Source organism: Peromyscus maniculatus, chromosome X, assembly GCF_049852395.1.
Source record: "Peromyscus maniculatus bairdii isolate BWxNUB_F1_BW_parent chromosome X, HU_Pman_BW_mat_3.1, whole genome shotgun sequence".
Lineage (NCBI taxonomy): Eukaryota > Metazoa > Chordata > Mammalia > Rodentia > Cricetidae > Peromyscus > Peromyscus maniculatus.
In genome coordinates, this window is record NC_134875.1 from 19,947,121 (window position 1) to 19,959,945 (window position 12,825).

At 42.3% G+C, this 12,825-nt stretch overlaps 1 protein-coding gene across 1 annotated transcript; it reads right to left on the minus strand.

Moving 5' to 3' along the window:
* Window positions 1–1,305: 1,305 nt before the first annotated feature.
* LOC143270940 (cancer/testis antigen 55-like) lies at window positions 1,306–8,217 on the minus strand. Its single transcript, XM_076562319.1, has 4 exons — window positions 7,964–8,217; window positions 3,096–3,240; window positions 2,142–2,254; window positions 1,306–1,512 (listed from the first exon to the last, which is right to left on the minus strand). The coding sequence occupies exons 1-4, from the start codon at window positions 8,054–8,056 to the stop codon at window positions 1,306–1,308; spliced, it is 558 nt and encodes a 185-aa protein (XP_076418434.1). The 5' UTR covers window positions 8,057–8,217.
* Between the last annotated feature and the right edge of the window lie 4,608 nt (window positions 8,218–12,825).

Below are 12,825 nucleotides of genomic sequence, written 5' to 3' on the forward strand. Positions count from 1 at the left end.
ACAAAAGTAACACAACTCAAAATAATATTCTACAACACTGGATCATAACTTGTGGCTGCTCTAAGTATGGTGGGGTGTGATGTCACTAGTTCAGGAGATCAGTAGTGGTGAATGCCTGATAAATATAATGAACTGGGTCTGGTCTGAGAATCCTGTCCTCCTGGAGGTTGGCTGGCCATGGAGTTTGACACCACAGGCACGGGGCACTCAATGGCTGGTCACTGGGAAGCCTTCAGGGACCTGGACCTTAAGCATACTGAGGTGGAGGATACCCTCCAGCGGTCTGTGGAAAAGGGGCCAATGGCAGCTGTGGAATGAGCCGTCAGACGGGAAGTCAGGATACAAAGCAGACATTGGCACTTTGTTCTGAATTCTTAGTGTGGGGATGGCCACCCTCAGGGGGAGGTGTAGATGGTGGAAGTTCCAAATCTTGATCCTCTAACTGGAAGATAGGTGGCTTTTTCAGGGTTGAAACTCCTCTTAGAGATCAGGACAGCAGTGGATACCCAAGAGGCATGGAATTGAACTCTGTCTTGTGGGTAGAGTGCCAGACTACACCAGGTATTGATGTAAGGAAACTGGTCCAGGTGGCCTGGCTCCCCAGTGCAGGCATCCTTCACTCTGCAGATGTGGGAAAGGTCCAGGATTCTTTCTAAAGGGCAGGAAATGTGGAAGGAGGGCCAGTTAACTTCACAGAAGGTCCTCCTCAGTATAGGAAGGACTTTGGGGGGGGGGTGCCACCTCTCAGACTACTAAAAGTGTACTCTCATCTTTCTGTTTGAAGTAGACCTGGGTCTGGTCTTTCATTTCTCTGCACTTGCATGTTTGGTATACTATCACAGGAAGAGGATCCACAAATAAAGACTATGTTTAACAAATGGAATAGCTGGTAGAAAATAAAAGATATTGTAGAGAAAAAAACTTTGGAAAGGCATAGAGAGACTCAAGCAAGAAGGCGAGCTGTAATGTTAAATCCAACCTGGTCACATTTGCCTGCTCACTCCTGGAACCTTGAGTTAAATGCTTTGCTTCTCTATGCTGCTTAATGGCCCACGAGGACACTGGTAACACTGAAGCTGCTCCTCCTTAAAGAAAATGATGCATCTACCCTAAGGGCAGGGCTATTTCTTTGCTAAAATCATGTTCCAATAGGGCATGGTTTTGAATTAACAAGGTACCTTCCTAAAATGAGTTCATGTTCCTAATGAAATCACCAGGATGTTTAAAAGAAGAGTCATAGTTCATTTCTTTGGATTACATGCTCATTGTGTTTTATTAACCCAGAGCCTTAGAAATAATTGTGAATTACAAGGCTTGGTCAATATACATTTCCACTGGGATCATTGATACTGCTCTCCAAGAACAGTGTGGTTGAATGCTGTCCACAGCAACCACATTCACGATGTCATACAATCCCGGAGTATAATCTGTAGGCTTCTGGAGGGAATCCTCAGTAAAAAAGATACAGGATTCCACCACACCAGTTTTTCCATCAGTACTGGTAACACAAACCTACGATGAGAAATGAAGGCAATGAGTATGGAGAAGCATAACCCACCACAGATGGACCTCAACAACCCCTTGGCTCTACTCAGCAGGTCCTTAAACCCATCACTGATTCTCATCCTTGACACACAGGGAATGCCTGGGTACTGTGTTATCACAACGAGTCAGCATCCCACCTCATTTCTATTAAACCACAGAAATAACACAAACGTTGGGTGAATTATGAGAAGATGTGCCCTTCATGCTACACAATGTGATTTCACACTCTGCCTCCCTGACTTTACATCTTATTCTCAGGCTGTACTAGACAAGGTCTTACCCATCCTTATAAGCAGGCTGAACACCTCAAACCCAGTGCACTCACAGTTTCCCCACAATGGCCACACAGCCAAGACGCTTTTGAAATGTTTTTCACAGAACACCCTAACGTCAAGTAAAGCACAAAAGCTAGGAGTTAACAATGTGTATATTCTACATTATTTTCTGCTTATTTCCTTTTCAATCAGTGAGTTTGTCCACTTTGACAGGGAATACACTAGCAAACATACCAAACAAAGTCCTGGGCAAAAAAGTAACCAGGAAGGAAAAATAGGCAACTACCTATTCATGACAAGGGCAACATGGAAGCGAATTACCTCATCCATATTCTGGGAGCTTAAGGGGCTCACGGTGTGGATGTCCATGTTTGACGTGCCTGTCTTCATGGAATACTCAACCAGCAACAAGTCTCCTTTGTAAGGCATGAATTCTAAAACAGCCAAGAACATTAGAAGTGTAAATATTATGGCACTCAGGTCATGTCACAATACCTAAGACCCTTCATCAAGGCGATATGCTGACAAACATTTCCTGAATGCAAAGTAACTTTTCCAAATACTTACACAGACATCTCAAATATCTTCCTACAGGAAGGGACGCTTAAGGCCTTTAAACACTGGTGCTTCGACAATGATTTAGTCACAGACATGGATAACTAAAAACTGTGTGTCTCAGGGTGAAAGTTACAGATAGGAATACTGGATTTTCTCATCAAGTGGTCATTTTGAGATCTCTTTTAAGGATGGAAGCCAGGTACACAGTAGGATCATATGCTTCAACCTTGGTACCTAGGCTAGGGACAAAATATGAGAGCCTATCTGATGAATATTCTGGAAAGAGGACACAGAAAGAAAGAGGCCTATCTGCACCTTTGCTCTGAAATGGTGGATGTATTTTCAAGATAAATGTCTTATACTTGTATGATGTTATCATTGATGATATTTTGCATGTATCCTGATGCAGTGGCAGAAAGATTATGCCCTCAGCACTCAGAAGAGTCAGGGATGGGTTTGCTAAGGTCATGAACAATTCTCAGATGCATAGTGAGTTTCAGATAACTTAGAGGAACCCTGTATGAGAAATCAAAACAGCCAAACCAATCAATTGAATAGTGAAAACCACATGGATGCATGATGATGGCACTGGGGGACAGGACCGCTATGTGATACTTAAAATATTACCCACTTTCCCCATTTTAATCATACCCCACTTTCAATTTCAAGGACACTTCCCACACTCTTGTTCTTTGCTTTTAAAACTATAAATCTTACCTCCAGAAAACAGATGGACAGGGAAAGAAGTTTCCTTGTCGATATAGATGCTGTCCTGTGTGACTGAGGTGACACACTTAATGCAAAGTTCTCTGTCAAGTTCTGATTGCTCAGTACCATCAACAGGGTCAGTCATGGTTTTCACCTATAAGAGAGGGAGACGGTGGTTGAAGATAAAATAAAAATTACAGGCCGGAGACTGTACAGTTACCAAGGATTCCCCATGAAAATAATAGCATTTTAAAAAGTTGACCTAACAGAGTTGTAAGGGTGTTTGCAGGACATAGGACTCCATGTTAGAGACATGGTCTTTATTAGTCATGCCAAAATAGCACTCCTGTGGCAGAAATCTTCTAAGCAACTGTTCTCAAACCTAAACCATACATTTCCCATTAATGATACACCGTGGACCTGAGATGATGACATCAATTGTGTCTGTGCTTGCTCCATGGATTGCAAGTGCCTTGCAACTGTGAATTTCACACCTATGTTTAATGCTCTTACAAACTCACCTTCTGACCTTAGAAAGACAGGGCTCTTGCTTTCCAGGAACTCAAAATCCAATAGTGTAAAATATACTTCTAAAGGAGGTGGAGTCATGGCTGTAACTCAAATTAATTTTTAGACTGACATTGGTGGTGTAATGTGAGGAAATGGGTTTTGCAGGGTATTCAAAGGAAGAGAAATCGGTTACCTGGGAGATGGGAGTGGAGCAGAATAAAGTTGACAGAGACAAGAACGAGCAGAACAATTTTGGAGAACAAGAAGGGAGAGCATGTTTTTCCCTATCTGGACATGGGTGCAGAAGCAGGAGATGAAGTGGAAGAAATAACCCCCATCACAAGAGATTGCAAAGGAAAACCAAGCCCAGGAACTTATCACACACACGAGAGCAAAGGAAAGGTGGAACTCCCTCCATTTGAACCACAGAACAAAGTGTACACCTATCACTATGACGGCAATTGCCCCCACTCACCTGTTAACTGAAACTTGATGTGTTAGCCAAGGATGGACATGGACAAACAACCAAACAAAGTCCCTGCATCCTCAGCTGAGCTCAGACCTTGCTGGTGATAAGGCCTACTTATCTGGCTTTTCCAGCCCCTCTGATTAACCTTGGTGTCGTCACTCAATCAGTCCACCCACTCTTGAACCTGGTAAACATTCTGATTTTGCCTCTGCATCTGGACATACATCTGTATTTTTGATGAAAACACCCTGGTCCACAACAATTGATAGTACAAAAGCAGCTCCTTCACTAAAGCAAGTTTCAGTTTCTGTTCTTACCAATAAAGACTGTATTTACATTTTTGAAAAATTATTTTTTTTAATTTATTTTACATCCTGACCTCAGTTTTCCCTCTCTCCTCTCCTCCCAGTCCCTCCCTCCACCTCCCCTCTGCCCTTCCCCAATTCAATCATCTGTTTCTTTTCACAAAAGGGCAGGCCTCCCACGAGTATCAACAAAACATGTCATATCTAGTTGGAGTAAGACTAAGCATTTGCCCATGTAGTAAGTCTGGAAAAGGAATCAGAGGAGAAAGTGGGAAATAATCTTGAACATAATGGCATAGGAGACAACTTCCTGAACAGATAACCCATCTTGCAGGCACCAAGATCAACATTTAACAAATGGGATCTTATGGAATTGAAATGTTTCTGTAAGGCAAAAGACACCATCAATAGGACAAAACAGCAGCCTACAGAATGGAAAAAGATCTTCACTAACCCCACCTCTGACAGAGGGCTGTTTTCAAAACTATACAAAGAACTCAAGAACCTAGATATCAACAAACCAAATAATCATCCAATTAAAAACATGGGGTACAGATCTAAACAGAGTTCTCAACACAAGGATCTCAAATGGCCGAGAAAAATGTAAAAAGATGTCCAATATCCTTAGTCATCAGGGAAATGCAAATCAAAATGACTCTGAGATTCCATCTTACACCTGTCGGAATGACTAAGATAAAAAACACAAAGGACAGCTCATTCTGGAGAGCATGTGGTGCAAGGGGAACACTCCTCCATTGCTAGTGTGAGTGCAAACTTTCTACAGCCAGTTTGGAGGCCAGCTCCACTACCCTTGGGCATAAATCCAAATGATTCTCCATCCTACCACAAAGACACATGCTCAACTATGTTCATAGTAGCTTTATTCATAACAGCCAGAACCTAGATACAATCCAGATGTCCCTCAACTAAGGAATGGATAAAGAAAATATGGTACATTTACACTGAAAGTGATACCTGGAAAGGGAGGTGCATTTGGGGGTCAGGTAAAATCCTGACACAAGGGAATCTCCCAGGATTCTACAAGGATGACCCCAACTAAGACTCTTAAGCAATAGCAGATAACGTAGCCTGAACTGGCCATCTTCTGTGACCAGATCGGTGCCTAGCCCAATTGTCACCAGAGAGGCTTCATCCAGCAACTGATGGAAAAACAGATGCAGACCCACAGCCCAACATGAGGTAGAGTTCAGGGAATCCTACAGAAGAGGAGAAGAAAGGATTGTAGGAGCCAGAGGGGTCAAGGACACCACAAGAAAACTCACAGAATCCACTAACCTGGGCTCATAGGGGCTCACAGAGACTGACCCGACAACCAGGGAGCCTGCGTGGGACTAATGTAGGCACTGTGCATGTATGTTACAGTTGTGTAGCTTGGTCCTTTTGTGGGACTCCTAACAATGGGAACCAGGGCTGTCTTCAACTCATTTACTGGCTTTTGGGACCCCACTCCATTTACATTTTTTCCATCCATTTGAAACCTCCTGAAACACTGCTCCAGCCTCTTTAAACAGTTGTGCTCATCATGTAACCTGTATTTTCTGTGCATTTACATATTGATTGTGGTGTGTTATATGAAAATTAGGAATAGCAATTAAGACTGAAATAAAAAAAAAAAACCCCGCCGGGTGGTGGTGGCACACGCCTTTAATCCCAGCACTCAGGAGGCAGAGCCAGGTTTATCTCTGTGAGTTCGAGGCCAGCCTGGTCTACAGAGGGAGATCCAGGAAAGGAGCAAAGCTACACAGAGAAACCCTGTCTCGAAAAACAAAAAAAAACAAAAAACAAAAAACAAAAACAAACAAACAAACAAAAAAACAACCATGTAATCTTGTCCATATTACCAAAGTAAGCAGGATTTTCTTGCAAATTGCTGCCATTAAAACTACTGTGTCTTATGAATTTATTGTTATTCAATAAATTCTGACATTGTGAAAGACACAACTGTTCACCTATGTTCCTGACAGAGTACATTAATGACATAATATTTTTGATATTTTTAAAATATTTGAAAAACAAAAAAACTGTAAGTTTTTTAAAAAAAACAGTGGGAGAACACATTCCTATTATCCTAGTAAATATATTCTTACAAATGTGGAAAGGTCTAGGATGGATCTATGTTTGAGAAGAACAAGAAGTGAAAATGATAACTTTATCATTAAGATGATAATTCAAACTAAGATCAGGAGCCTGCTTCCGGTTTTCAATTTTACCATGATTTTACAATAACAGTCTTCCAGTGTTTTCCAATACTGGCAAAGGTATCTTCTGTGGCCTGCTGTTGAGACTCTCAATTGGAACAACATAAGTAAGAGTAATTTGACAATAGCCATCAATATGTAAAGAGTTGAACGGAAGTGATGATTACAGAACCCACATGGAGGCTCAGCACCTCCTCAGGCAGCAGGAACACGTGGTACAAAGATGCACACGCAGGCAAAACACTCATGCACATGGCATAATAAAAAGAAATCTAAAAAATTAAAGTAAATAAACACATACACTTCAATTGACATAGAAAAGAGTGTGAACAATACAGTCTTTGTCATATCAATTCTTCTAGTTTGGATACTGAATAGAAAATGGCTGGCCACTATATGATGGAAGTTGCAGGATTATACAGAATCATTTCCATGTTTTTCAAATATTAAGAGAACTGATACAAAATATTTAGAAACAGAATAAGCATCACTGCATTCAAATTCTATAACATCAAATCCACTAGGCTCAGAGAAGTGGGATGTCAACTTTGACCATACATCATCATTTTCTTAATCTTTTCTTGGTGAAAATTTTATTTTTGCATAGAAGAGAAGTTTTAAGGTTATTAAGTTTATGGTCTAAAAAGAAAAGCCAGGAAACCCTTTTATCTATTTTCAGCAAGAAACTGTACATCTCTAATTTTTTATTCATATTTACAATGTAATTTGATCAAAGTGTTACTAAAATGCATGATAGTATCACACTTTTCTTTTTTCCTCTTATATAATATCATGACCACAGTTTCCCCCCCTTCCTCCCCTTCCAATGAGGCCTCCATCCACTCCTTTCTCTTTTCTGAATCTTTTTGAAAAATGGGTTTTCACCATGTAACTCTGGCTGTCCTGGAACTCACTATATAGATCAGGCTGGCCTTAAAATGAGAAAATTGCCTTCCTCTCCTTCCTGAGTCCACACCACCATTCCCATCACACACAGTGTTTTGAATGAGAATGTCCCCAAGAGACTCAAGGTGTTTGAAAACTTAATCCCTATGGAGGGACTGTTTGGGGAGGTTTAAGAGGTGTGAATTTATTGCAAGAGGTTTGAAAATGTAAAGACTAGCAACATTTCTAGTAGTGTCTCTGTGTTTTGAGACTGCATTTGAAGAGGTAAGCTCTCAGCTTCCTGCTTCTGTTACCATACCTGCTGCTTGCTGCCTACCGTCCCTACCTGCCTTGATGGACTCACTCATTTTTCTAGAACCATAAGAACAAATAAACACACTTCCTTAAGTTGCTCTCATCATGGTATTTTATCACAGCAACAGAGAAGTAAGTAATACACCAAGAGACTCTGGGTGAAGTCAGGCATACCTTGATTGCCTTTTGGATATGAGTTGTTTCGTTTTCTTCCACGAGAGCAATGACACTTGTCCCAGTGTTTAGTGGGACTTTGCTACACAACATGTCAGTATTGAAAAAGATAGATTCATTAATCCAGCCACAGTCGGTACACAGGGTGGTCACAATTCCTCTGACAGTCTTCAACTTGGAGATATCTATGGCACAGATAAACTAAGGTCACAATGGTTCATATCAAATGCAATCCGTCTCTACACAAAAGTCCTACTCTGAGCACCTGTGGAGATGTGAGCACATATCATCACTTCTCTGACCAGAAAAACATTTCCTGGGCCCTAAGATCGTGACCACTGAATGTCACTTCCACAGCATCTGTGGGTGGCCTGTCCCAGTAAGAGTACAAGTCCTGCTCAGGAAGCCTCTTTAAACTCCCATTATTGCTGGTATATGCCTGCCTCAGCAGCAGCAGCAGCAGCAAATGCATGACCATGGCTCTAAATTCAGACCGAGCATTAAAAGATATGTGCAGATGTAAGGACATGTTTCCAAATTGTCTTTTATTCTTAATGAGCATAATGGGTAAGTAATGTCTTGGGAACTGGCTCCAGTATCCTGCTGGGACAACCGGCCACCTTCCTTCGTGGTACCCTCCTTATGACTGACTCTGACATGTGTGCATGGGAAACAAGACCAAATTCAATCTCCAGTGAGATGTTCCCTTCTCTGGGGAATGCACAGAGGCGTTTTGCAAGAGGAAAGGCAGAGATAGTACATTCCGCAAAGACTTGTGTCACGTGTTCTTTGAGTTGGTCCAAACACCCTCCTGCTTTGGCCCACCACGGGAGCTTGGGGCACAGTTCAGTGCTGGCCTAACTCTTGGGAACTCAGGGACACCCTCATGCTCAACAGCCACTCAGGATGGCGGCAGGTCCCTCCCGCCATCTGTGTCCCACAACACCTCATGGTGGAGAGAGACCCTTTTCTGAGGAGTCTCCTTGAGTGAAGAATGAGGGGACTCCAGGAGGCATACCTTGAAGTTGTTCCTGTGGTGTTTCTTCAGACCCTGTCTTCCACTGAAAGATAGCTGAAATTCGCTGCCAAAGTCTCTGCATACTGGTGTCACCACCAGCCTGGGCAATGCCGAGGCTTGCGAATGAATCACTACGCCTGATGTTATGAATCTCAGGATCTGGCCCCACTTATCTTCTCCAGCCTCTGTGAGATGGTAGTGACCAGCTAAAGGGCAGCCCTCAGGAATGACAGGGACAGGGAACCACCCTGGCTTCTGGCAGCTCCCTTCAAGCTCCCAGGGAGAGTCCACCTCTTTCCACTGCCCAGCCAATGAGAGTCAATGGGATGTTACATCACTGCCAATGAGAGGCACTGGGAGGAGACTTTTGGCCCCACCCACCCATTGTGAGTTCATCAATATGAAGGTCCCTGGAAAAATCTGCGTGTAGGTGTGCCCTTGGGGGTACTCAGTTTGGATGTAAAAGGGTCTCCTTCCTACGTTTTCGATAGAACCAGGGTTTTGTCTTAGGAGGTGTGACAGAAACCTGTGTCCCTGCTCTGACCCCCAAAATTATGCTTGATGATTAACATAAGCACTATCCACATTGTGGCATTGTTTGAATCAGTGATAGAGTGTGTTTGTGTGTGTGTGTGTGTGTGTGTGTGTGTGTGTGTGTGTGTGTGTGTGTGTGTGTGTGTGTTGGTCTTCTGTAATTTAAAATTTTGAGGATAGTGAAGCCTTATCTAATTATTCTCTATCAATAAAAATCGGGAGTCAGACATTGGGGTAAGAACTTAAAAGAGCAAACAGGGGAGCTGCCACCAGTCACCTCCTACCTGTTTTGTTCCTTCCTCTAAAAGGGTCGAGTTCCTGTCTCAGCCCTGCCTTACTACTTACTGTCTCCTGTCTACAGTCCTCCAAACTTCTATGGATAATTTTGGTCAGCTAGTGTCTAGCTCTGCCCTCTGACTCTAAGCAAGCTTTATTTGTCAGAACACAATCAAAATATCACACGTTTCCCCCTTTTGTTTAAATAAAAATAGAAGTTTTTAACTAACATGGTAAAACTATATATAATAAGTACAATAACTATATACAATATATACAGGCAATAACTACATTAACAATGTCTAGTCCATTTGCATTTGACAAATTCAGAGAAAATTCTCCATTATCTATCCTATCTTGGTAAGCCTAAAGTGTTGTACCTAAATCATTTTCTATCCTAACTTGTATTACCAACCCAAAACTATCTCTTTATGTCTCTCAACCTTATTCACTTTACACCCCTTTTATGAGTTTCTTTTCTAAAATTTGTAACAAGGAAAACTATAACTATAACTATCTAGTCTTCAACTCCATCAGAGACCTGAGAAGGATATAATATTACCTGAGTAAACAGGAATTACAGAGCAAACAACTCCCAAAACTAAGGAATGACAGAAACAGCTGGCTGCTTGGACAGTCACTCGAGGTTCCTCTGCAATTTTGGGGGATCCATCTTCGGCCTACACGCCTAGAATATCTGACAGATTTTTCTGTGAAGCAGGAATTTTGAAGGACTGTCCTGCCTTGTCTTGGCAAACTTCAGCAGCCATTTTCTTTTGTGTCCTATCTGTCAAATTTGGACAGTATATGTCAGCAGTTGAGGCAAGGGCAGTTTCTTGGCCAGTTGCTAACTTTTACCACAAAGAAAATAAACCCCATATGGTGTTTCTTTGATGCCCATCATCTTCTCTGAAGTAGACTGGTGCTGCTGGGCTCAGACATGTTTCATTGTCATAAAAAAACCCTCATGTAGCCAGGCAGTGGTGTCACCTTTAATCCTAGTCCTTGGGAGGTGGAGGCACATGGATCTCTGTGAGTTCAAAGCCAGCCTGGGCTACAGAGTGAGTTGCAGTTAAGGCGCAAAGCTACTCAGAGAAATTCTGTTTTGAAAAACCAAAAAATAAAAAAATTAAAGCAGGGTCCAAGTAAGTCTGGCCCAAGTGAATTAGGTGAATACAGTGGATCTCAGAATGAGGGGGCTGGACCCACAAAGCAGGGCCAGATCAGTAGTAGCAAGAATTAGTTATGCATCTTATCCACAGATAGTAAAGAGTGCTAATAGAAAGTTTCAAAACAGGACCAGTTAGCTGCCTGTTTACTCCAGACAGGGTATCAGTGACAGAAACAGTTCTAAGTTTACCCTTGTGAACCAAAGATTTCTTGGGGTTTCTTACAGGAACATGAATGACTCAAAATGCAGCTGCATCAGAGAGAAGCCCACCCCAGCATGAGTGTTGACTCACAAAAGCTGTGTCCCCAGGAGCTTTCTTCTCAACCTGCAGGCAGCCCCACCGGATAATCTCTTCCAACCAGCAATTGTTTACTTCTTTTCTAACCTTTGGGAGGGCCCCTGAAAACCTTACCACTTTCTGAGTTTCCCCAAACTTGTAAGTTTTCTTTAGTTCTGAGTTGCAGGATCCGCCATCCTCCCTACAGGAAGGAATGTTTCAGTTCTGGGGAGACAGCTACATAACATTAAAAGATGCCATTTAATTCTTACATTAGTCATTGTTTTCCAAAATAACAGAAACAATCAGAGATGTTTATTAACTCATTCACTGTTATATATTTACTATATGTTTTTACTTTATTATTTACATGTTTATGATTTATTTTTTCTTCAATCAAAATTCCATGTCTATGTCCACCTTCTCTCTTTAAAAATTATTTCTTGGCGGTCTGAGCTGACATTTTCTTAATCCAATATTGGCTACCCTAGAACTTTCATTTGTATGGTGTAATTAACAAGGAAGTTTGAATAATTTAAATTTTTAAAAGCTAGGACTTTGTCCTGAGAAATTCTGGTGAGCCCATTAAATGAATGATACTAGAGCCACTGAAGCAAGGTTGTAGATGTATGTGCATCAAAGGGCAAAGAGAGACAGGCGCAAGCTTGTAGTTTGTAGTTCATGGCATAAAGTAGGGTGCTGTGGGATGTTCTGTAGGTCCTGTGGGAGCCCATTCTCAGGTTCTTTGTGGCGTTACCCAGCAAGTCCGTATAGAGGATGATTAGGACCATGGGCCTGAGTGCAGGTGTTTGAGATGGTCTGCACTTGGCTGTGCTGGGGGATGGTCTGTATGTCAAGTTGCTCTGATTGGTTAATAAATAAAACCTGATCGTCCGTGGCTAGGCAGGAAAGATAGGTGGGACTAACAGAGAGGAGATATAAAAGGACAGAAAGGCAGAAGGAGACGCTGCAGCTGCCGCAATGACCAGAGAGGCTGCAGCCGCCGCCATGACCAGAGACACTGCAGCCGCTGCCATGACCAGCAGCATGTGAAGACGCCAGTAAGCCACCAGCCACATGGCAAGGTATAGATGTATGGAAATGGATCAATTTAAGATAAAAGCACAGTTAGCAAGATAAGGACAGTTGGCAAGAGGCCTGCCACGGCCATACAGTTTGCAAGCAATATAAGTGTCTGTGTTTATTTGGTTGGGTCTGAGCAGCTGTGGGACTGGCGGGTGACAAAGATTTGTCCTGACTGTGGGCAAGGCGAAAAAATCAAGCTACATTTGGCGCCCGAACTTGGGGCTAAAGAAAAAAAGGGTTAAAGAAAAAAGGGAAGAAAAAAAAGGGACTAAAGAAAAAGGACAAATGAACAGGGATAAAGGCCGGTGTTATGAAAAAAAAATAAATAAATACTAAAGACAAAGTCCCTTAACCAAGAGGCGCTCCAATAAAGTGTGATCTGAGAAGAATCCTCGCGTGGTGGTAAAGAGGATTCAGAACTCAACACACGGAGCGGTGACGTCGGTAAGTTCTCCAGGAACGGTGACGTCGGTAAACGCCCCACAGTTCCTAATTCTCTC

Excerpts from the sequence above, each read along its gene's own strand:
- LOC143270940 (XM_076562319.1), bottom strand. The coding sequence starts at position 8,056 with ATGTTGTGTAGCAAAGTCCCACTAAACACTGGGACAAGTGTCATTGCT. Across the intron at positions 3,241-7,963 it reads ATATCCAAAAGGCAATCAAG|GTGAAAACCATGACTGACCC; the intron begins GTATGCCTGACT and ends CCTCTCTTATAG. Across the intron at positions 2,255-3,095 it reads TGTCCATCTGTTTTCTGGAG|AATTCATGCCTTACAAAGGA; the intron begins GTAAGATTTATA and ends TGGCTGTTTTAG.